General features: G+C 37.3%; 2 protein-coding genes and 1 pseudogene across 6 annotated transcripts; all 3 read right to left on the reverse strand.

The window, feature by feature from the left end:
- Window positions 1-1,757: 1,757 nt before the first annotated feature.
- LOC114256356 (sterol 3-beta-glucosyltransferase UGT80A2-like) lies at window positions 1,758-8,402 on the reverse strand. The gene is made up of 7 exons (XM_082873483.1): window positions 8,257-8,402; window positions 5,053-5,116; window positions 4,793-4,850; window positions 4,490-4,664; window positions 2,585-2,900; window positions 2,379-2,468; window positions 1,758-2,297 (listed from the first exon to the last, which is right to left on the reverse strand). The coding sequence occupies exons 2-5, from the start codon at window positions 5,061-5,063 to the stop codon at window positions 2,773-2,775; spliced, it is 372 nt and encodes a 123-aa protein (XP_082729609.1). The 5' UTR covers window positions 5,064-5,116; window positions 8,257-8,402; the 3' UTR covers window positions 1,758-2,297; window positions 2,379-2,468; window positions 2,585-2,772.
- Window positions 5,982-7,802, reverse strand: LOC114281071 (G2/mitotic-specific cyclin-1 pseudogene; annotated as a pseudogene). Its single transcript, XR_014332084.1, has one exon. The product of XR_014332084.1 is annotated as a G2/mitotic-specific cyclin-1 pseudogene (transcript).
- Window positions 8,403-9,650: 1,248 nt separating the features above from the next.
- Window positions 9,651-15,191, reverse strand: LOC114291068 (uncharacterized). 4 transcript variants are annotated; one of them, XM_082873480.1, is made up of 4 exons: window positions 14,968-15,191; window positions 13,266-14,506; window positions 10,130-10,176; window positions 9,651-10,035 (listed from the first exon to the last, which is right to left on the reverse strand). In XM_082873480.1, exons 2-4 carry the CDS (start codon window positions 14,465-14,467, stop codon window positions 9,917-9,919), a joined length of 1,368 nt encoding a protein of 455 aa, XP_082729606.1. In that variant the 5' UTR covers window positions 14,468-14,506; window positions 14,968-15,191; the 3' UTR covers window positions 9,651-9,916. The 4 variants fall into 4 exon arrangements, with proteins under 4 accessions (XP_082729606.1, XP_082729607.1, XP_028090898.2 ...); XM_082873481.1 differs by having other exon boundaries at window positions 14,961-15,170; XM_028235097.2 differs by having other exon boundaries at window positions 14,925-15,162.
- Between the last annotated feature and the right edge of the window lie 9,724 nt (window positions 15,192-24,915).

Genomic DNA, 24,915 nt, shown 5'->3' on the forward strand with positions numbered 1-24,915 from the left:
CTAACTGTCTTGTCATAACGCATGCGAAATGTGGCACTACAAAAAAATCTAGTTTCGGCCCTAAGAGTTCTTACCCTGTTCCACATGTTGCAATTATTTCTTTTCTCTTACACCTTCCCTTGAACAAACCCATTTCCTACTCTCTACAAATTTGTTGTCTCTAGTAAATTAAAAAATATATATTTAAAAAAGAAAAAGAAAAAAAAGAAAGAAGAAGAAGCATGTGTATGTAATGCATGGGTATGGCAAATGAAGGTAGTGTCTAAAATGTATGTTATGTTCACCTTTTATACCACCATGTCATCAAGTCCCATTCTTCTATCTTTTTCTGATTAAAAAGAATTAAAAAAATTATGATTGTATATGCAAAAAAAACCAAAAATAGTATACCAAATGTCGGGAATCTGGGGATAAGTGACAACTTCATTGTTAGCTAGGCTTCTTTTTTTCCCTTGCTTGTTGAGTGGAGAAACTGTAAATTAAAGTAGCTTTAATTGCCTTGGAATTCCATGATATCTCCCACTACATACATTTCAATTTATACACACTTAATATACACTTGATTAATCAGGAAACGTATCAGTATTAGATAAAGTATAATGATATTAAAAATATCAAATTATAGTTGTGGTTTTTTTTTTTTCTAAATCATCAGTACCAGAGTTTTTTAGCCCAACTAGTAAGCTTAGATATGGTGATAATGTTATTATTTATAGTATACCTTCAACAATACTAAAAACCACAACAGCTATGAACATAACCTTAGTTTGAAATGAATCATGTAAACTTTGTATTCTTTGTTTGCACGTGTGATTTATCTTTTGTGTGTTTTTTTTTTTTTTTTTTTTTTTTTTTTTTTTTGGTGTTTCGTGTCATCAATCCTATTTAAGTATCATGAATTCCTAACAAACATATACTATAAACACAAATTATTTGGCAGAAAAGTGAATGGAATTCTTGTGGAGTGTGGGCTCATCCAGCAATACTGCATTTTGTACTCCATGACTCTTTCACTATTAAACAATCTCTCTCACTTTCTCACACAAAAATTATATATGTACCAAATCCTCTTCCCTTGGGAATCTGCAAAGCCAGTAATGAATGGCAATGCCCACCAAAAAACACCAAAAAAAACTATAACAAATCTCTCCAAGCTTCAATACATACAAGACATTATATACTAATAATCTACACCAATCAAGTCAATTAATTTTTTCCTTTTTTTTCTCAAAACTCTCCGAAAAATATTGACGATTCTAGACAACTAGGACCACCATTTTCTTTTGTTTTATACCTTAATAAGAGCTCCCTTTGTCATCATCTACCCACAAGCTTTTATTTAATTTTCTCCTTTTAAAAGATGATAATGAAGATGAGGATGATGAGTCACCCGGCCTCACTGCAGGAAAAATTTCCTTTACCGGCATTGCAAAAACGCCGCTATAAGTGGTAAAAACGCCGCCAAAGTCTATGCCGACGTTTTTACATTACATCGCTGATACGGCCGTCACTATAGGTATAAGGCGTTTTATAAACGTCACTGATGCTTATAGTGACGTTTTCATAAACGCCGATATACTATTTAATCTGCCCAAATAATTCAGCCAAATATAATTGATGACGTCACAGTATATAGTGGCGTTTTGAACAAAAACGCCATCTTTTTTCCTTTATTTGTTAATTTAATTAATATAAAAATATGCTATGAGGTGGTTATTTACATTCCATTCACATTCCAATTTGTACAAAACACATCATACCAGAAAATAAGAATAAAAGTTGATAAAACCATCAAATTCAATATTTTACATAACAATTCGACTGTACATGTTCATAAAAAGCATATTTAAGTTATAAAATTCATCCCAATCTTTAAAAAACAAAAAAAACAAAAAAACCAAAAAAATCTGAAATTCACCAATCAGCACACCAAGGAAAACCTGTTTCCATCAGTGAAGGACTTATTGACTTTTGTAGAGCCAGTGTTGTTCTGAGGCTTTCTGGTTATATCCCCCACTTTCTGTTTCTTTGAATAATTGGATCGAGTCAATTTTCTGGCACTGTTCTTTGAAGAATCATCCACTGTGGTAATTGAAGACAAATCCACCCCTTTCTATACCTTCCCAAGAGTTCTCTTTCTGGAAGCATCTGTTGAGGCCAGAGCTCTCTCCTTCTGCAAAACTTTCCTTTTGCTCAAGAGTAGCTCTAATGCTTGTCTTTCCTTATTTTGTCCATCATCTGGGAACTTTATGTGGTTTCTACTTGGAGTTCTAATTTCATCATCAATCTCATGTTCTCTAGTAAAAGGAAAATTTTAAATAATTAATTTGCAAGCCACTGCAGAAAAAATAAAGGAGAAAAAGAATAAGGGCACTTACAAGTAATAAATCAAAATACGGTTTGGAATAAGACCTTCCCAAGCCCTTTGCAGGATGTCCTCATCCTCCAGATCTTCAAAAGTAATATTCCTGATCAAAGTAAACCAAGCATCAACCATTGAAAACTAGTAGTTAAATTAGACCATACGTTTTCATGATAGCATTCAGAAACAAGTGGAACATTGTGGAAACATTTAAATGGTTACCCCGGCAAGCATTTTCTGTGGTGCGACTTGGAACAATGTCTGCAAACTGCAAATTGCAAACTGCAAATTGCAAATCAGGTTCCAACTTATTTTCACCCAGTTTGCAGATAACGCATTTATGAATGGGACATGTGAAAAATTCCCCAGCAGCTATCTTCTTCCGAAGCTCTTCTGCCTCAGCTGCACTCTTACGGTGGAGCAGTTTTGCAACACAATGTGGATGGTAAAAGAGACCACATGTTGCAGAAACACAGGGAAAGACCCACAAGGTATTTAGAAGGTAAAATTTTAGGCAAATCAGATGCAGATCCAATCACTGCTCACAATGAGGTCAAGAAAGTCAAGCAACATAACTCACTATAGAAATGTGAATTGGCATGCTAATATATTCACCTCAATTATGGAATTCTAATCAGTTATTAGAAAACTAGAAGGAATTAGTAATCCAGAAATGCATATTAAAATCAAATCAGGAAAACAGAAGTAAATAGACTCATAAATAAACTCAAATTTCTAATCTGTCTTTGGGAAAAGAAAAACAGAAAAGAAAAACAAAAATACAACCCAACAACCAGACTTCTAGAGCAAATAGAAAAAAATAAAAAATTTGATCACCGTCAAAATCTCTTTACAAAGCAAATAAAATAAGCAAAATAGCATGAAGAATAAGGAACATAAAACCAAAGTTGTGATCCAAAATACAAAGGGCAAGACCAAACTATCCCAAGAAGCATCTAGACACCCTAATGGAACTCAAGCTAGCAGATCAAACGAGCCAAGCATACAGACAGCATTATGAAGACTAAGATATATGTTTCATGGAAAATAAATACCATAAAAGAGGAGAAAAATAGGAGGGGAGGAGAATTATGCAACACAAAATCATCCAATATGACTTCACACAGCATCTCCAGGGATTGATTGACTCATTAATAATTTAAAATAATTATTCTATCTCATTTCAAAATATTCGTTGAAATTTAACCAAGAGGATTATTTTAAATGTTGCTCTAGAAACACTAAGTGGCTAAATTTTGCTCTTGATGGAATACCTTCAATTTTTATAATGATAATAGCTAAACTTAACCAAAAAGAATTCTATGAAGATCCAATGGGGAAAATGTACAGTCAACATTTAAATATTAGTTCAATTTTCCAGAAGAACTCGTACCTTTGCACCAAACAATTTATCAGAAGAACCTAATTCCCCACAAGAGAAATACTGATGGTGCTTCTTTTGATAGTTCTCACAGAAAAAATTTTGTATTGCCTGTAAAATCAATTATAAATGCTCTCCAAAATTTCCAACAACTTGCCACTTTAAAGATCGGATCTAATTTCAGCCCCACTTCGTCTACTAACCTCAAAACCTTTCCACTGCCTATTATAGGACTCTATCTACACGCTTTCCTTTTCCCAACCCAACCATAAAGCTAATCATAAGCAGCTTTTTGTTCAGTTCTTTTTACCAATGAAGCTTGATCTATCAATATGTAACATGTTCTCACATAACAACATTAATAAATGTAGAATGAAACATTTTGCATTCAGAACTGGTTGAATATGAGGTTACAAACTTACAAAGGTAGTAGTAGTGGTAGTAACACCAGTAGTAGTAGAAGAAGAAGAAGAAGAAGCAACAAAGATGGAAGATAAATTTAATTAAAATTAAAAAAAAAAAGAAAGAAAAATGAAAAAGAAAAAGAACAAGAATAATATGAGCTAAAAGAAAAAAATAGCAACTATTAGTATACCAAAGTATCTCTAGCATCAAATGTAACAAAAAAAACTCCAGAAATTTGCCACCGGACAGAAACTAATAAATAAGTTACAAATACATGTGCAGACTTGACACTACAGTACTCCTTCAATAAACAGCAATATAATGGATAACAGGGAATTGACCTTTCGGTTTGGGAACAAGATGAGGACTCCAAAGATATCCATAAGGTACATCTGGGGAACTATAAGAACCACTTAAATATGTCACAGGTCTCAGCTTCAATTTTTTCTTCATAAACTCATTTATAATGTCCCATATTCCAAGCCAAATTAGTGCATCAACAATTTGATATGATAGCTGCAAAAAACATTAATCTTCATTTAGAAATGGAAACAAATAATAGAAGCATTCTTTTGAAATTAATTGAGACCCAATAGATTATTAAGACATAAACGCAAAAAAAAAATGTAGAAGAACAGGCTTACTCTATATCCAACTTCTTGTTTGACACGAGAAAAAGGATGTGGAAACTGGCTGGTAGGCCTGGAAAAAAAAATGTTCAATAAACACGCCTACTTAACTCAGTAGTGCACAGAATGTACGCCTAAAATTATATAGAGATTAATTTACGACGCTGGAATAAGTAGGAAACTTAAAACAACAGTACAGATTTGTCAAATTAACATTTTAAGCATTTAACCAGCTCCCCCTCCCCACCCAAAAAAAAGAAAAGTAAAAAGCTTACGTCCATGGCATTGTGAAAAATACATGGAGTGGTACTTTTAGTGCCTCTGCAACATGCGTATGTCCTGAAGAAGTATTTTTTCACATGAGGAATCAGTTGAAATAAATTTTATCAACACTTCAGATTATGAAAATCGACAGATTATTCAGCACAAGAAAAACAAAAAACAAAAACTACAACAAGAAATAACAAAGAATACAGATTAAAGAAATGTCCACTTTAAATGGAACTCTAGTATCCGGATCAGGATATGTGCATGCGGGAAGTAAGGAGAATATGATTTCCTTTATTTGATTTCGCTGAATGGGTATTTCTGAAGGTCCAGATGGCAAGAACCCTTTATTTTTTACCATGTCTGCACAAAGAATACAGATTAAAGAAATAAATAACTGAAGGGGCACTTGGAGTTGCAGTACCAGATGATTTCATGTCTAGTTATCTGTTGTTACATCTTCCTTTCAACTTTTACTCAAAATGCAATCTACGTCAACTTTTACCTTCTTAAAAAAGCTTCCACTTTTTAATTGGTCATTAGTTACTCCAGGAGATGGAAGTAGTCCTGCTGGAGGGACCCACCCTCTAATACCTCTAGACAAGGTTTTCTATTCAATAATGTTTCTCTTATCATCAAGTATAATGGAGAAGATTCATTCATTTCGAAAAGCCCATAAATTTAAGCAGCGCATTGCAAGGAAAATATAAGAACTATAAATTCCATACAAAAAACTGAAACTAAAAACTCCATATCTAATAAATCAAGTTCTGAACTGGTTAACTTTATAAGCCAATCTCTCAGGACAAGGAGATCAAGAATGCAACCTTGTTCAATAACTCTTAATCAAACTAAGGAGTCTAAAAGAGAAAACAAGTTTGGAATATCATGGGCTGCACATAGAATAGTTGCAGCAGCAATGCATGACGGCCAGTACTCAAGAAAACTAGCCTCTGTTCACATCATCATAACATTCAACATCTTAGTGTATATTGAAATTTAGTCTGAAAATTCAAAAAAGAAAAAGAAAAAAGAGTGTATAGTGTGTGTGCCACTCGCAGGTTTTACTCCATTGCTTAAACCCGTAGAGTGTACATTGAGCAGTGTAGATCGCTGCAGCAGCCAAGAAAGATGGCGCGAACTTGAGTGTCTCATACTCCACAAGGCAGAGCTCCATCAGGAAGAAAGATAAAAGCTCAAGCTTCCGGTTGGATTGAGCAGCCTTAAGGTATCTTCTCATAAAAACATACAGGGTTGGAACTGGCATGTGGAACTGCAATGCATTAAGCATAAATCTCTCCATTTCAAGAACTTTTTTCCTAGTGTAGGCCTTATCTGAAATGAAAAGCAAATCATCCACAACAGGTACTAAAACTTCCTCATATTTGCACGCTAAGAGCATTGCGACCAAACCAACCAACTGTAGCTTCTTTCGCGCCACTCCTTGCTGAGCTAAAAACCGATCTGTAATATTAACAGTCAGAAATAGCGTCTGATCCCTCAGTTCAAACTTGTGGTGTACCTCAACAAGCCAGTCAATTAGTATTGCCCTCATCTTCTCATTGATGTCAGGTTGTTGTGACATGTAGCTCGGTGAAACACCGCTACAACTCTCCATTTTTCTATAGTAGGCATAGACATCGTGGACATATTCGACTAATGCTAGTGGATTCTTGGCGTCACAGCTGTCAATATCCATAACGGGCTCTTCAAATATATCTTCCATTTCAACTTCCATCTGTTCCTCTTCATCCGGGACTGCTTCTGTTTGTTCCAAGGACATTGGAGTTGGGGGGTCTGTAGCTTCCTTATGTTCCTCATCTATTACTGGACAATCTTCCCAGACTCTGAAGCTTTGAACAGATGATGAATCGGGTTTCTTAGTTTTCTCCAGACAATTTTGTTGTGTGCTCGCAATCTGTGCCGCAAATTTCCTTGTGATTGGTCTATGAGCTGGCTGAGGATGTAACTTATCACAAATTTCATGGGTTTCTGACAAGACTTTCTTGTTGACAACACAAGGGTAAGGATGAGCTTGAGCTAAATTTTGATTAATCATGCTTACGGCTCCACGGTTGGGCCTAATCTCCACCCCAAACCTTCTGCTACTCATTTCTTGTAAGTTTATGGGTTTAATCAAAGTGGGGTTGTTCTTGTTCTCATCAGATATAACCATTTTCTTTGGTTAAATTACCTGAAAATATAGATCTCTCCCTCTTCAACAACCACACAACCTACTACCTATCAAACACCTCACAATGTAACTAGCCTAAGAGCATCTAAAAAACCCTAAATCAACAGACTCAGCTTCTCCCTCATATAGTGTTAAAAATCTCATCATTTCATAACTTTTATTCTATTGTTAATACCTTGTAGATTTTCTAATTTAGGCCTTAGTCCTATCAAATTTTGGCATTTCATTGTCTCCAAGGTATCTTATAAACCATTTTACAGCATCTCCAACCTTTCACCAATTTTTTCAACTAATTTGATTTCAAATTTGAGTAAAAAACACTTGATTTTATATGAACTACTAAAATCCTTTCATTAAAATCTTTTTAAAAACCTTCCTCTTATCCAAAATTCCCCTTTTCATCAAATTTGATCATGAAAACCCATCTCCAATGCTTCATTTTTTTTCCCCATCAAATTCAGATTTACTTTATTGGTTCTCAATTTGCTAAAAAAATAACTCTCCCTTCATGAGATTTAATGAAATAATTAGAGATAATTTTTTAACACTTTTGATGAAAAAAAACAAAAATAACTAAATGGGTATTCAACTAAGTCACAGTAACATCAAAATATACATTCGTTTCTCACTTTCCACAATTCCCAAACAATTGCTAAAGGTAATACATCCCAAACCACTGTAATTTTCTTTCTAATAGGAAAAACAAGCCACCAAAAGAACAATTGTTACAAACATAAACAGATTTCAATAAACAAATAAAAAATTACAGTCTCATATCAGTTACATGAGTACCCACACATCAGATTTCACACACTCAAGCCAAATTTCAAGTAAATACACATCAGATTTCAACCGATTCAATTCATATTTTCCTAATTTTATAAACCAACCTAGTAAGTTCACAATGGTGAAAGGGGCAGTTTGGACGAAGGGGATTTCAGTCTAGGGTTTCATAGAATGGAGATGGAGGGAGAGAAACAAGTTGCAGCAAGAGAGAGAGAGAGAGAGAGAGACATACCTTGAGGTTCGAGGGCGAAGAAAGCTCCGAAGTCGTGTCTGAAGAAAGCTCCAAAGTCGTGTCTAAAGAAGGCGAAGAGGAGCTTCGGAGTCGTCTCTGAAGAGAGCTCCGAAGTCGTGTCTGAAGAGGGCGAATAGGAGCTTCGGATTGGTCTGAAGAATAACAGTTTTGGGAAAACAAAGTGAAGAGGGTTTGTGGAACATACAACAATCCGTGAACAAAATTGTAACCGGTTGAGCGGGTATTCAATATTTTCAATCAAATTATTTGATGGTTGAGATTAATTTATAAATATCTAATGGTTTAAAATAAATGTGTACATGATGTGCACTATTTAATAAGGTGCACATCTTAACAGTTCCCATATATATATATATATTAGCAACCCGCAATTATATTTTATATTGATATGAAATATTATCGAACTTTTAAAAACTAATTTTAATTGTCTCAAAAAAAAAACTTTTAAAAACTAGTTTTAGTTGTCTCACAAACTAAAACTTTTTGTAATCACATAACTTTGTCCCTAAAAGTTTATTATTTGATTTCTAACAAACTTTTAGAGACAAATTTTAATTGTCTCAAAAAACGTATGTTTGATTTGATTTTGAGATAGTAGTTTTTAAAAATTGTTTTGGAAAGAGAGTTTAGAAATTTTTTTGGTTTGTTTGGTTGTGTATTTTGAAATTAGTTTTGGAGTTTGGGAGTTTGGAATGATTTGATATTTTGTTATAATTGAGTAGATTTGTGTGAGAGAAAAAGTGACTGAGAATGAGAGAGGAAAGAGAAAAAGTGATTGATTGATAGGTAAGAGAGAGAGAGTGATTTTAGAAATTGTTTTGAAAAATTTACAAACCAAACAAATTTTCTACAAATCCAAACCAAACATATCCAAAATTTTTTGTCACCAAGTTATTTTGTCCCTAAAAGTTTATTTACAGTGACGAATTCAAAAATTGGTCACTAGAAGTCAAATTTTTGACTTTTTCGAATAGCCTATTATGGACTAAGCGCGCGACGAGCTAAATTGATTGACTAAAGCTTTTACCCACAAACATTACACTTTCAGGGACGAAATGAATTTGTCCCTTAAAAGCCTATTTGTTATATACTGCATTTGTCTTAAATGAATATACTTCTCAATCCATAAGATAAGCAAAATGTGAGGATAGCAACTCACTAATATAAAAAGAATAATGTTAGCAATGCCCTAAGTAACCACACATTCAGAAAATAATTATCTAGATACAAGAACAAAACTTACATTTCAAGATATGTATTCATGTATAGTATAATAGGTTCCCCCATCAATTAAAATCTAAATTACGACTTTTAGTCAAACAATTGCCTATAGATGTCAATTACCAAATGTAGAAACGAAACAAAACAAAACAAAACAAAACAAAACCATTGTTATGGCTTGACACATTCATATCACTAATTTCGCAAAAGAAAACACCAACAAATGTGAATTGAAGTAACTAGACCAAGGAAGTTTTAACTTAAAACAGCTAAATAAAAACTGAAATTGTGAGCTTTTTTATATCATAGATAAGTTTACCACCATTATGCTAATGCTCTCTCTCTCTCTCTCTCTCTAAATGTGGGTGCGTGAATGGAAACGCAGTTCCTCCCATACCTGCTACAGCATGTTGATTAACTAGTCTCCCCTGCTCATCTGTGTATTAATTTCTCGAACAGGATTACCTTTTCCTTTTTGAATAACTTTACCAGCTACACCATCTTGATAAGTATTTGGTTTTCCTTCATGTTGAAATTCTGTGAATGGAGGACCACATTAACATAAACTCACAAGATATTTACCCAACTGATAGATCAAAGTAATAGTTAGAAAAGAAAATTCTGTACTCACGAGGTCGTCGAAAATAGATCTGATGCCCTTTGTTCGGAATTTTGCACCTGCAACAGAGGACACTTGAAAGTCATATAAATGTGATACGAGTTCCTCTCAATTTTTTTCTCCTTTCATTGTCTTTCTTCTTTTTCTTAGCACATATTCTCGACCCTAAATACATTTCCTTACTCTGTTGTTCTTCTAAACAAACAATTTGGCCCCTTTTTTTTGTCAAAAAATATATAAAGCAAAGAATCAAATGTAGATATCTCTCACATGTGAAGTTCAAACAATTGCTTGGATTGAAAAGATACAATTATAGATTATCAGGGCATCACACCACGCAACACTATACCTTCTACAACATTAATAGAAAGTCAGATTAAATTAGCCTTTCAATTAAAGCAAATTGAGCTGGATACAAGGTTCTAACATCTCGCTTGGTGTTGTGACGGCTTCTAAAGAAGTGATTTTGAGTGAAATGTTATGCGGAGACTAAAACTACACATCAAATATTTTAAAGATGCAATCAAGCACACCCTAATGAAAATAAAGGGCAGCAAAAATGCTTCCAAAGTAAATACACTGCAATACCAAACAGGGCCAAAATCACAGTCATGTTTGCCGATACAGTATAATAGGAGTTATGCAAATAGATTTGCAACACCAAAGACAGAAACATTGTTTTTGTCGCACCTGGCACAAATGAAGAAGAGGAACAAGATCAACAACTCTAAGACAAATTATAAGCATGACTAGCTCAGATTATTTCCTTCCTCCTTTCTAAATTTTTCTTCTTTTTCTCTTGTATCAGAACTAGCCATAACTAGAGCCATTCTACCGTCTTACCACCATTATGACTTCACACATGAGCATTACACTGATTACAGTCTATGTCTACTATGGTAGACTATCAAGGGTACAACCTTGGCACAATTTTCATTTATCAACCATTATGTTACATAATGGTAGCTATTTCACAATCTTGGTCCCCAAGACCGGGGATGAAGGCACACTTAGGCCAAAGGGGGTCATGGCAACCCCCAATCCTTGGTGCATAGTGCACATCAAGGCTCAGAATTTTTATAAGGAATTTCCCCTTCCCCCCTCCTTCCAAGAAGAGCAGCTACCAACATGCACTAATTTGATTCTTTTTCTCTTTGCATTCCTTTTTTCTCTAAAAAGAAAATGGGATTATTTTATTTTCCTTTTTCAATCTTTCACCGTGACTCTTTCACTTCATTTTGCCAGCATTACTTCTAGGGGATTTTAAATAAAAAGGGAAAAAAAACAAACACGTAAGGAATCACATGGGCTCACAAAAAAGCCTCTCCTCTTCGGCTCTTTCATTCACACACCACATCTGACATCCCCATCCCTCATGTTCTCTCTCTAATTCATAGGAGAGAATGAGTCTCTCTCCATTTTTGAGTAATCCAATCATCAATAGCTTAGTTTTATTTGGGCTTCGAATACTAGATTTGCACACTTACCCCTTCTTTAGAGAACTTGGGGCATTGAATTCGTTGTCACATAAACTTTCGTTTTTATAGCTTGAATTTTTCGGCTCTCTCCTTTCTAAACATGATTTGGTCATCAATAGCTTCATCTACTATCAAACCACGCATTTGTCATAAATAGTATATCTGCACGCCCCTTCTCCAAAAAACATGGGCCTTAGAATTCAGTCATCCATCTAGTTCCTATTACATAAATTGGAAAAAAAATAAAAAATAAATTCAATGTCATTGCTTCAATTTTTTTTCGTTTTATTGTTATTTCATTATAAATTTAGTTGATACCATTGTTTTTAGAAATGCCCTTGCTATTTTTATTTTGGTCTAATAAATATAGCTTGTATTATTAGTGGTAATTTTTTTTATAAACATGTTCTTGCCACCACAAAAATAAAATTCTAGATTCGTCCTAGACTAAGACTCATTCATTGTCAACAAAGCTACTTAGCCCACCAAAAGCACACCAAGCATTCAAGCCAACCTCTGGTTATTATGTCAGAGATGCATATCCAATGTGCAAATATGTTTTCGATATGCTCTTAAAAGCTTCTTCTTTTTTTTAAGTCAAGTTATTTAAGGAAAACTAAGACAATGACAGTAATATCTTACAAAGATCTACTTAAAATATAACATGAGTAAAGAACATATTATGCGTGAACTCTTAACTGTCATTCAGCATGTAAAGTATACAAGCGTACAATTAACTTTCAAAGCCACGAACATTGAATGTCTTACTGAAAATTGAAACATAAAAAATTTACAAGTACAAAATGGGGTCAAATTGGATAGCTTATGCCCCATCAAAGGCCAACCCAAACTTTTGGTCAGGCTAGGGGTTCCAACAAACCAAGTCACAAGTCTAGAAACTTCAATACAAGAATAGATGTTGACAAAGATGGCATGGACTTGAAAGTTCAACCCATCCAAATTGCATCCGCAAATTAAAAATAAAAATGATAAATATTTGTTTCAAAGAAGCCAACAAACAAAACAAATATCAGACTATCCTATATAACGAAACCTTAATTCAAACAACAACTATTAGAAAATGTGTGCACAACTTCAACCATAAAACTAAGAAAAAAACTACTGAAGATCTTGCCAATTGGGGAACTAAGTTCCAAATTACTTTCAATCTATAGAGCTATGTATGCAAAAAGGATTAGGCCGGATACCTTAACTTATCCCAATGAGGATGTTTTAGTTATTTTGTGACAAAAGACTAATCCTGAGATAAGTTGTTCCACCTCCCACATATGCTGGATAGAAGGGCCCTCAAATAAGTTACTTGGGGTCACAAAATCTAAACCAAACATGGGATAATTTATCTCGGAATAAAATAGTCCTATCTTGTCCACTTGTCCATGAATCAATCGTTGACAAGTATGGTGAGTCGAGCATGAAGCAATTAGAGAAATTCCTTAAGAACCGCAGTCCAATTTTTATATTCTAGTACTATCATAATGTCATGCAATAATTTTCCATGGTAAGAAATAAATGCAACGGCATGAAGATGACAGTAAAATAGCAGCAATCATGAAATCAAAGGATGAGAAAGGCGATAAAACTAATAAGAACTGCAAAAGTGATGGTCATAAAAGAGGCCAAAAAAGCAACAAATACAAACAAATTGATACCTTGCTGAAAAGATTCCCAACTTTGGGCCTGAGTCGATGATCCAGTCAGCTTGTGTCACATTTTCTGCTACAAGATAGCGTTTGGTAAACTCCGTCCCTTCTAACAATTCAACTGAGTCAACTTGAAATACGCATGCCCGAACATGACGAGCGCGTCCTCCAGCATTGCGAGATGTGTAGATGCAAACTAGGCAAAACACGTTGTTCCTAAGATGAACCACAAACGCCAGAGTCGACTTTGAAGCAGTGACTGTATCGGTTACATGACTCAACCCAAATATTGGAACTGTAACCAAACTATAATCATCTGGAAGAGGATCATCATCAAATGTTTCAGCTTCTTCTCCAGTCTCTTGTTCTTCATCCTCCTGTCTTGCAGTCAAATCATACGCATACACCTTCATGACCTTTCCAGGTTGATCAAAGATAGTCTGATACAACAGATAGTCTACAACCTCAGCCTCAAAGAACCATGGGCCTACACTTAAATTATGGAGTATCATATCATCTGATCCAGCACAGGCAGCGCCACTGCTGTCACCGCCATTATGCATCTTCCATTTGTTTTCAATAACATTAAAGGAATACAAAGTAACACGATTATATGAGTGAAGTAATAACACATAAATATTAAGGCCAATGACTGTGTGCCCGCGAAATTCCACGCCAGAAGACTTCTTATATAAGGAATGGAATGGAGGATTGGGCAGAGGGGTCCAAACATTGCCAAGTTCTGGATCAAGGACCTCGAACACATGGCCTATTGTCTCAGTTTTTCTACGGTCAAATATGGAATCGCCGGCAAGGGCATAAATTTTTTTATTCACAGTAACAACAACCGGATTTGGCTTCTTGGCGTTCAACGGAGGACCCTTCTTCCACTGTTTCTCATTGCAATTGAAATCCCAAATATATACTTCCCTGGGGTAATTTCTAGTTTCCCGATCAATGTCACCACCAAGTACAAAAATTTTAGACCCTAGTGAGGCAAAACCAACTCGCGATGTTGAACTGGCATGTTTCAGTGGGCTTAGCGGAAAAATACGAAGTTCTTCACTTGTATCAATGGCCAACACATTGATACGCTTTTGCAGCGGCAATTCAAACAACAGGCATATACATGCACTCTGCTTAATCTTGCTTTTTTCACCGTTGCCGTTGCCGTTGCGCTTCTTCTTGCTGCTTTGATTCCAACCTTTCATTGTCACTGGCAACTCACTGAACAGGGCACAAATCAAACCCTACAATTCGAATATAAATTGTTGGAACAAAATCAAAATCTTAAATTAACATACTAATATGCACGAAATTAACAAACAATCTCACTTATGAAATCAATGACTTGATTTTCTTGATTTAAGGCTCACCATGAACATTGCAGTAGAAATTCTAAACAATTTCACAAATAAGCCAATTGATATCAGGATTAAATTAAAAAACAATTGATTGATCTGCCTGAGCATCTATCACAAAATGTTAATTATGATGTAGCAACAATCTTATTTTTATAATGTTTCTTTTGATTGGACACAGGGTGTAGCACTCGTGTATGAAAAAAATAAATAAATAAATAAATAAAATAGCGAATGAGATGAAAACTTGTTGAACGGAATCCAAAAATAAGGATTATACTTAAAAAAAATAAATAAAAAAAAAAACCTTAAACATTGTGAAGAGCTACGTCTAGGAAGAAACCTTTAACCTTTATGAAGAGCGTCGGAGTTCGGGGGGGTAGGCAGCCACTATGTTAGCGACAGAGAAGAGAACATACAATACTGGTGTAGAATCACGTGGGGGGCAGAGGAGGGCGTTCCCTGAGGACAAAAACTAGGGCACTCCTTTTTCAAGATGAAAACTAGTTTCACCCTCCTTGCTTGAGTTGAGGAGGACAAAGGCCAAGGCCCTGTTTGGTAGAGGGGGTGAAAAAGTGTTTGTAAATAATAACTTAACATATTATAATTTAGAATTGTGAATTTAAATTTTAAGGTGGCGTTTGGTAACACTTACGTTTTCAGTTTTCAATTTATATTTACAAAATTTTTAAATATTATCATAAAAACTTGTTTGGTAAATATTTTGATTTATAAACCAGTGGTCTCAGTTTACAAATTTAGCAAAATTTTGTAAACTTAAAAAATGAGTTTATGTTTTCAGTTTTAAGTTTTTTTTTTTTTTACCACCCACCACTCGCCACCACCTGCCACCATTTTCCACCACCGTCTTCCGCCATCACCGCCCACCACCACCCTCCACCACTGACTTCCGCCGCCACCACCCACCACCGTCTTCCGCCGCTACCACTCGCCACCACCCGCCACCACCATCTTCCGCCACTACCACTCGCCACCACTTTCCACCACCTTCTTTCGCTGCCACCGCCTGCCACCACTTTCTACCACCGTCTTTCGCCGCCACCTGCCACCACTTTCTACCACCGTCTTCCGCTACCGTCACACTCGCCACCACCTGCCACCACTACCACCCGCCATTACTTTCCATCACCATCTTCCGTTGCCACCACCTGCCACCACTCTCCACCACCGTCTTTTGCCGCCATCACCCGCAACCTGCCACCACTTTCCACCACTGTCTTCTGCCGCCACCACTCGCCACCACCACCTGCCAATACTTTCCACCGCCGTCTTTCACTGCCACCACCCATCACCTGCCACCACTCTCCACCGCCGTCTTCCGCCAGCACCACCCACCACCCGCTACCTGCCACCATCTGCCACCACTTTCCACCACCGTCTTCCGCTGCCACCACCTGCTATTACTTTCCACCATTATCTTCCGCCATCACCACCTTCCACCACCGTCTTCCGCCACCACCCTCCATCACTGTCTTCTGCCACCACCACCCACCACTTGCCGCTATTACCCATCACCCGCCATCATCGTCTTCCGTCGCCATCACCCACCACTACCGTCTTCCGTCGCCACCCACCCGCCACCACCGTCTTCCGCTGCCACCATCCACCACCACCCGCCACGTTACCACTCGCCATTTCTCACTCTTTTAGTTTATATTTTTTAAAATTTCAAACATTTTGTCAAAACCAAACGCGTTTGTAGTTTATGTTTTTCTAAAAATAAACAAAAACCAGTTTATAAAATTTTTGTAAATATAAACTGAAAACGTAAGTGTTACCAAACAAACCCTAATTGTTTAGTGCAGTTGTGAGATTATAAATTTAAATAGCAGAGTAGTATTTGATTGATAAATTATAAAATAATTTTTTTACTATGTAATTGTCCTTTTTGCCCTTATATGATATAAAAATGATTATTTTATCATTTTTTTTAGTTTTAATTCTAAAAAAATTATTCCATTAATAAAATTTAATATAATTAGTATTACAAAAATTATTATTTTCATTAATAGTATCAATTAGTGTAAAATTATTTCATTATAAATTAATTAGTGTCCATTAATGGCTTAATTAGCATCAATTAATACTAAAATTATTAATTAGTATCAATTAATATAAAATTTATTTCATTAATGGCTAAATTTATTTCTTTTTTTTATTTCATTTAATAAAATTTATTTCTTTTTTTTTTATTAATATCAATTAGCAACAATTGTTTTATTTATTTATTTATTACATTACCAAAGAATTTTATATCAATATAAAATTCTTTTAATAGAAGTTATTTGATTGAAATAAATTGTGCAATTTATTTCTTTATTTAAATTGTGCAATTTATATCCATATTAATTGTGAAATAAATTGTGAAATTTATTTAATGGATATAAATTGCAAAACCCCAGCCACAGTCGGTGGTCTGCAAGATCGTCACGCCGTCGATCGTCATCGTCATTATCATCATCACTATTTTTTTCAGATCGTGATGTGGTTTCAAATCGTGAGAGAGAAAGAGAGAAGCTCAGCAATGGTAACACAACGGCGATGGCGACAAAGTAGCAATGGGTTGCTACGACGTTGGTTGTTGATCGTTGATCGTCACCGTCGAAGGCATTGCGACGATAGGGAATGGGGGACAACGACAGACGGTTGATCGTCACCGTCAATCGTCACGCAGTCGATCGTGACTCTAGGGTTTCAGATCGCGATGGTTAGGGTTTTGCCTCTCAGATCGCAGACACGGAAGCTCGATTGCAAAGAGAGAGAGAGAGAGAGAGAGAGAGAAAAAAAAAGAGCTCTGGTTCGTGAGTGTGAAAAAGAAAGAGAGCACTGGTTTGTGAGTGAGAGAGAGATAGAACCAGAAATCATCTCACTTCGCCGGAAATCGCCTCTCTGGTTCGTGTGAGAGACAGAAATGAGTGTGTTTTGGTTTATATACATGGCACACTTGTAATAACTTGAAATTGTAAGAGGCATTTAAGTCATTTTCCCCCTCAAATGGTAGCTGCACGATTAAGCTAAAAGAAAAAGCTTCTCCTCTCTCGCTCAAAGAAAAAGCTTCTGTGTGTGTGTGTGTGTGTGTTGATCTCGGTCTCTCTCTCTATCACTCTCGGTCTCTCTCCCTCTCTGTCGATCTCTCTCTCTCTCTCTCTCTCTCTCTCTCTCTTTCTCTCTCTGCATCTCTCTGTCTCCCTCTCTATGTCTTCTTCCATTCGCATATACGTTCACACCCAACCCCAAATCGATCTAATAGGAACTGTTCTATACTTGATTTTTGTATTTTCTCCTATTCCAATAGAAACTCTTCCCTTTACTACCAGTGCTGCAACTTCAACATCAGTTTTATAGTAGTCAGCACCAAGCATCACTGTGTCCTGCATTTACATGGCCAACTGTTGTTTGGTTATATATAATATAACTCATTTTGAATGTTGATATGTACATTAAAATAAGCTGTCATGATCTTAATGCATTGTAATATTATGTAATTATGCAATTATTTAGTGAAGAATATATTTATATATGAATCATAAACAAACCTTTGAGTGTGATAACAAACTTGTTTATTGATTAATTAAATGATCAATCAAATGAGTACAAATATATATAATTTAAGAGAATCAAACCCTAACAACCTAAAGGACTAAACTATTCTTAATGAATAATATAAACTACCATAATTCACACCCTCCCTCAAACTGAAGATGCGAGCGCAGAAAGCATCGAAAGTTTGCCAAGAAAAAAACGAAAACGAGCAACAGTGTAAGTCTTTGTAAAAAAATCAACCAACTGAAGAGAGGAGGGAACAAAATGGAGAGTAATAGTGTCAGTTTGAAGATGATGTCTGACAAAATGACAATCTATTTCAACATGCTTGGCCCGTTCATGAAAGACTGAATTATGGGCAATCTGGACAGCACTCTGATTATCACAATATAATGGAGTCGGATCAGAAAGAGAAACACCCATATCAGAAAGAAGCCACCAAAGCCAAACGATCTCGGAAGTAGCATGTGCCATGGCACGATACTTAGCCTTAGCGGTGGAACGAGGAACAACAGATTGTTTCTTACTCTTCCAAGATATGAGAGAATCGCCGAGGAAAACACAAAGACCAGAAAGTGGATTTGCGATCATAGATGTCACCTGCCCAATCAGCTTCAGCATAGGCACGAAGAGTCAAGTCCGAAGAGGCAGATAACAATAGACATTGCAACAAAGTGCCACGAAGGTAACGCAGAGTACGAAGTAAGGCAGCCCAATGTGTGGGACGAGGAGCAGAAACAAATTGACTGATAATGTGCACACTATAGGAGATATCCGGACGAGTAACGGTGAGATAAACAAGGCACCCAACCAACTCGCAGTACAAAGTGGGATCCTCAAGAGAAACACCATCAGAAGCAGAAAACTTAGCATGCAACTCAAAAGAAGTGTCGACAATTTTGTCATCAGTGAGATTGGCATGAGAAAGAATATTTCGAGAATATTTAGTCTAAGAGAGAAGATACCCAGTAGGAGAAGTAGCAACCTCAATACCAAGAAAATACCGAAAAGACCCCAAATTTTTCATTTCAAACTCCTGAAACAACTGATGCTTAACCTCCTTAATAGTACTATAATCAAAGCCAATGATGATCATATCATCCACATATAAGAGAAGGAGAACAAGGCCAACAAAAGTGCACCGAACAAAGAGAGCACAATCATGATGACTAGGGCAAAAACCAAGCTGAAGTGCAACAGAGTGAAATCGCTCATATCAAGCATGAGAAGACTGCTTGAGACCATATAGAGCACGACGAAAACAACAAACAACACAAAGAGTGTGAGATAGACCCGGTGGAGGGCGCATATACACTTCTTCAGCAAGATGCCCATTCATGAAAGCATTTTTGACATCTAGTTGAAACAAAGGCCAGTGATAGGCAGTAGCAACTGAGATAAGAGTGCGAACAATAGTCATCTTGGCAACGGGGGCAAAAGTCTCATCATAATCAATCCCATACTCTTGAGAAAAGCTCTGGGCAACCAAACGAGCTTTGTACTGTTCCAAAAAACCATCAGAAAGGGTTTTGACCTTATAGACCCATTTACAGCCTACAATATTCTTGCCAGCAAGTAATGGAACCAAATCCCAAGTCTAAGTGTTAGCCAAAGCAGTTAACTTGTCATTCATGGCAGCAATCCAATTGGGATCATAACAAGCTTCCTTGTAGCGCCTAGGCTCAAAATAAGTATGAAGACAAGAAAGAAAAGACTGATAGGAAAGGGAAAACACATGTATTACCAAAACCATACCAGTTTGGAGGATGACGGTCTCGCTTTGGAAAGTAATGTGCAGGAGGAGCAGGATCCAAAGAAATAGCTGGAGGGACAATAGAGCTAGAGATAGGCGAGCTCGAAAGTGCTTTGCGGCGCTAATAAACAAGAAGAGGAGCAGGGGAAGTAGGAATTGGAGAGGAAATAGTTGGCGAGGTATCAGAAGTGTTAGTAAGAGGCAAAGTAGAGACCTCAAGATCAAAAACAAACTCATATGGAGAAACATCAGGAGGAAATGGGTCAATGTGAACCAATTCATCCTTGGTAATAGGGATAGGGATAGGGATAGAAGGTATAGTGTAGTAGGGTAGGTTTTCTAAAAAGGTGACATGCTTAGACACATATAGCTTTTTGGTGGCAGGATCATAGCACTGATAACCTTTCTGATTAATGCCATACCCTAAAAAGATACATAGGACACAACGAGAAAGCTTAGAGCGCTCCCGTTTAGGAAGGAGTACAAAGCATGTAGAACCAAAAATACGAAGAAGAGAATAATTGGGAGTAACACCAAAAAGACGCTCATACGAAGATGAGCTTGAGAGAAGAGGAGTAGGCATCCGATTGAGAAGATATGCAGTAGTGAGCACAGCTTCTCCCCAGAAAACAAACGGAACAAAAAACAAGAGCAACAAAGAGCGAGCTATATCAAGGAGATGGCGATGTTTACGCTCAGCTCGACCATTTTGGGCAGGAGTGTTAGAACACGAAGATTGAAGAATAGTGCCATGAGTAGCTAAAAACTCCTTAAACTCAAAGAAGTAATATTCACCCCCCAAATCAGAATGGAGAACTTTAATGGTAGTGGAAAACTGAGTGCGAATCATGGGGTGAAAATTAGAATATATTTTGTAAAAATCAGATTTTTGAGTCATCAAATAAACCCAAGTAAACCGACTGTAATCATCCACAAAAGACACATAATATTGCGAACCACCCTTGATAACTATAAGGGAAGGACCCCAAACATCAGTATGAACCAATTGAAAAAGAGAAGATGAAATAGAACTACTTTTATTAAAAGGAAGAGCTGACATTTTAGCCAGTTTACAACCACGACACTCAGAAATATCATCAATGGAAAAATTGCCTAAATGTCTAGATCGAACTAACATCCTCAAATGATCACTCGACAGATGACCTAACCTAGAATGCCAAATATAAAATAAAGAAGACTTATTGTTTAAACAAAAAGAAGACAACGCAGTAGAAGACTTTTCGGGAGGAACATGCAAGCTGTCCAAGATATATAGTTCTCCAACTCTACGCCCGATCCCAATCTGCCTCTTGGATACCCGACCCTGCACAACATAATGAGAAAAAGAGAAAACAACATCAAAACCGAAATCAGATAATTGACTAATAGAAATAAGACTGAGTGAAAGGTGAGAAACATAAAATACAGGAGAAAGAGACAAATGGGAAGATAAAGTAGAACAAATAAAGTGTACAGGCATAGAAGAACCATTAGCTGTAGCAATAGTGATAGAAGAAGAAGGGGAGACACAATTACTGAGGAGAGATGTAACAGGGGTCATATGATGTGAACAACCAGAATAAAAAAAATCCACGAAGTGTGGATATTGCCTGAAGAAGATGAACTAGACAAACCTAACTGAGTTGTAGTCATAGCAGAGGCCTAGGATGAAAGATTTGGATTGGCCACCATGAAAGACTTGAACTGCTTAAACATAGACTACATATTAAAAGACGGACCATTCTTCGAAATTGGTGCAGAAAAGGCGGCAGATGAGCGAGATCCTGAAGATGTCGGCTTAGAGGATGGTGGACCAAATGAACGACCCTTAGGCTACAAAAGTTTAGGACAAGCATGTTTCTAATGGCCTTCTTGACGACAGAAGCTGCACTCATCCAAGGAAACCCGAGGCTTGGGCTTGCCAATAACCTGAAATAAAGGAGAAGGTGGGGATGGACAAGAGTGGAGGAGTGGCAAAAACTGATTGGAAAGCAGGAGCACCATGAGCCACCTTAAACCGAGTTTCTTCTGCAATAAGCTCACGAACAACACCTGTAGTGACCCTCATTCCCCACCTTAGCCTCGGGCATGAGCATTTGTATAATCTTGTTTTGCTAAGTTGCAGTAGTGAATTTTCTTGACTTGTCTTAACTAGAATGAGATTTTTGTCATGGTTTGTACTTATGTGAAATTTACTTGTTGAGTCTTGTTCTTTTCTGGTGAGTCCAGCGGAGGTCACCTTAAAGCCAGAACCACGTTGAAACCACTTTGGTTGACCTCTACCTTCGTCCTAGCATATTGGCCGAGATGTCATTTTCTAGGCCGAGGTGTATCATCAAGGCCGAGAGGTGTATCATCTAGGTCGAGATGTTATCCTTGAACCCAAGTGATCTAGTTCCGGATTGGTACGACCTAGACCGAGGTGTGGCACATTTGGGCCGAGGTGTGGCACAGCTAGGCCAAGTGTTGTCCGTCCTAGCCGGGATCATAGATACCTCACCTACCGGAGCTGATGTTTTCACCCGATGTCAGTACCTTGTCAGAGTGCCATGCCGCTTTACTTGTTAAACACCCTTTCGCCATACTTTGTCTGGTCTGTCAGCCACCTTTTCGGGGAAAACCAACCCGCCGTTGCCACGTGTCCGAGCTGAATGTTAAATCAGCCGGGAGTGAGTAGAACCTATCATTTTGTATCATATCTTTGCCTTGAGAGAGAGAAGCTCTAGAAGGAGTTTTAGAGTGAAGGAGTGGATCTTGGAGCTTGATTCTTAGAGATCTAACCGTTAGATTCGTGTATTAAGGTTAGATTCTTGACCTACTCTTGTAGTTCTTGTTAATCATCTAGCTGCATTGCATGATCGAACCTGATTTGCAAGCCATGCATTGATTGAAAGTTTGGTTTTAGAAAGAGAAAGTAGTATTCATGTGTTCTTGAATAAAAGCCTTGTTTGATCCGAAAGTTTGCATTAAGATTCATGCTTTTGTGTTTGTTTTCATAAGATCTTCGAGAATGGGTACCCAAGTCCATGTTTTTAAATTCATAGCATGAAGTTCTAGATTTCGTAGTGACAAGTTAAGATTGAACATTCATGTGTTTCATGTTCTTCAGCAGAGGGAAACCCAGATTTTCCCGACTTCATTTCCTTGAGCGTGGCCACCGGGACCACACCTCGGCAAGAAGGTGTGGGACCTCGGCAATAGCCTGGTTGGTACCCAGCATGTTTTTCCCGAGAGGAGAAATAGTGTTTTGTCTTGGTTCGACTTAGTTTTGAAGGAATGCCGAGAACATCTGCATCCATGTAAAGCTTGTTTGAAAGTGCATTCAATAGACCTTGCCATGTGTTTGTAGGACTTGGACTCTCGCTTGACCCCGACGTTGAAGAACTAGGTGAGTGGTATTTTTGATAAAGCTACGTTATAAAGTTTTGATAAAGTTTTGCTTTGTTTTGAAAAGTATTTGCTAAGCATGAATGACTATCCCTATTTGTGTATCAAGTATTAGCTTTGATCTTGGAAATCTTGAAAGTCCGTACGTGCTAGGGGACTATAAGCATTTGTAGCACAATCTTGAAAGTCCGTACGTGCTAGGGGACTATAAGCATTTGTAGCACAATCTTGAAAGTCCGTACGTGCTAGGGGACTATGAGCATTTGTAGCACAATTCTTAAAAGTCCGTACGTGCTAGGGGACTATAAGCATTTGTAGCACAATCTTTGTTAATGTCACCCATGAAACTTGAAAGACTTTGATTGATGAAGCTCGATAGATTTGTTAGATGAACTCGATTTATCCCACGTTTGTCACAAGCTATGATTATGCATTGTTTTGTTAAAGATCTCGGATGTCATACATGCAAACCCTTTATTACTTGTACCATTCACTGAGTATCCAAGCTCACCATCTCTATATATATATGTAGGTGATGAGCAGGAAGACGGTGACGCCTAGGTGTGACTCGCGAGATTGTTTTGGGTTTTTGTTATGTCGGTCTAACTTGTATTCATGTCGGCAGTCTTGAAAATTATGCTTCTCGGCTCATAATGCTTGTAATTTACACATGTCGGCTGGAGAAGCCTTTTGATCAAGATGTAAAATGTATTTTGTACTTTATTGTATTGTATCCAAGTTGTAATATTATGTAGAGTTGTATGCTATTCCATGTGGCTTACGCACTGCTCTTATGGACCACTTGTATTTTTAAATTATTGCTTCCGCACTTGTGAGCCCTATATATATTCATACTCTGTTTGTGCGTGGATTTTGAAAGTTGGCCTTCGGTAATCCCAGATTACTGGCCATCACGGCACCAAACTAGTAGGGGCGGTTTGGGGTCGTGACAGATTGGTATCAGAGCACAAGTTTCTTATAGTACGTTACTCACACTTCGAGTCCTAAAGAGCATAGGACTTTCCGTAGGATTGATGTTAGGATTGCATCATTATGCTTGCTACTTGACAATATGTGCATCATTTCGGCGTGACTATTTGCTATTGCATGCATATTGTTTGATCATCTTGTTTTAAAGTCACATTTTGCACACTCTTAGCATCATGAGAAGAGGTAGACCACCCGTTGGCCGAGATCATCCCGAGGACAGATTGGGTAGATTGGAGAGACTGGTCGAAGGTTTGGTCCGTGAGTTAAGGCAAACTCGGCCACAAGACGCTAGTACTACTTTTACCCAGGCCGAGCAGACAAATGGCCGGCATGCAGTCCCACCTCCGCCTCCTCCAGTGCCGCAAGTGCCTCCACAACAAGCTTTATATGGGGACGGCACCATAGCCTTGATCAGGGAGTTCGAAAAGATGAAGCCACCGAGGTTTTCTGGGGGTATTGAACCGATGAAGGCCGAAGCGTGGGTCTTGGAAATGGAGAAGCTGTTCGAGATTTTTCCCAGCACCGACGCCCAGAAGGTGTCATTAGCAACATTCACCTTAGACGACGATGCACGAAGATGGTGGATGATGACCCGAGAAAGCAA

Source organism: Camellia sinensis, chromosome 6 (assembly GCF_055761805.1).
Source record: "Camellia sinensis isolate YWXY chromosome 6, ASM5576180v1, whole genome shotgun sequence".
Classification (NCBI taxonomy): domain Eukaryota; kingdom Viridiplantae; phylum Streptophyta; class Magnoliopsida; order Ericales; family Theaceae; genus Camellia; species Camellia sinensis.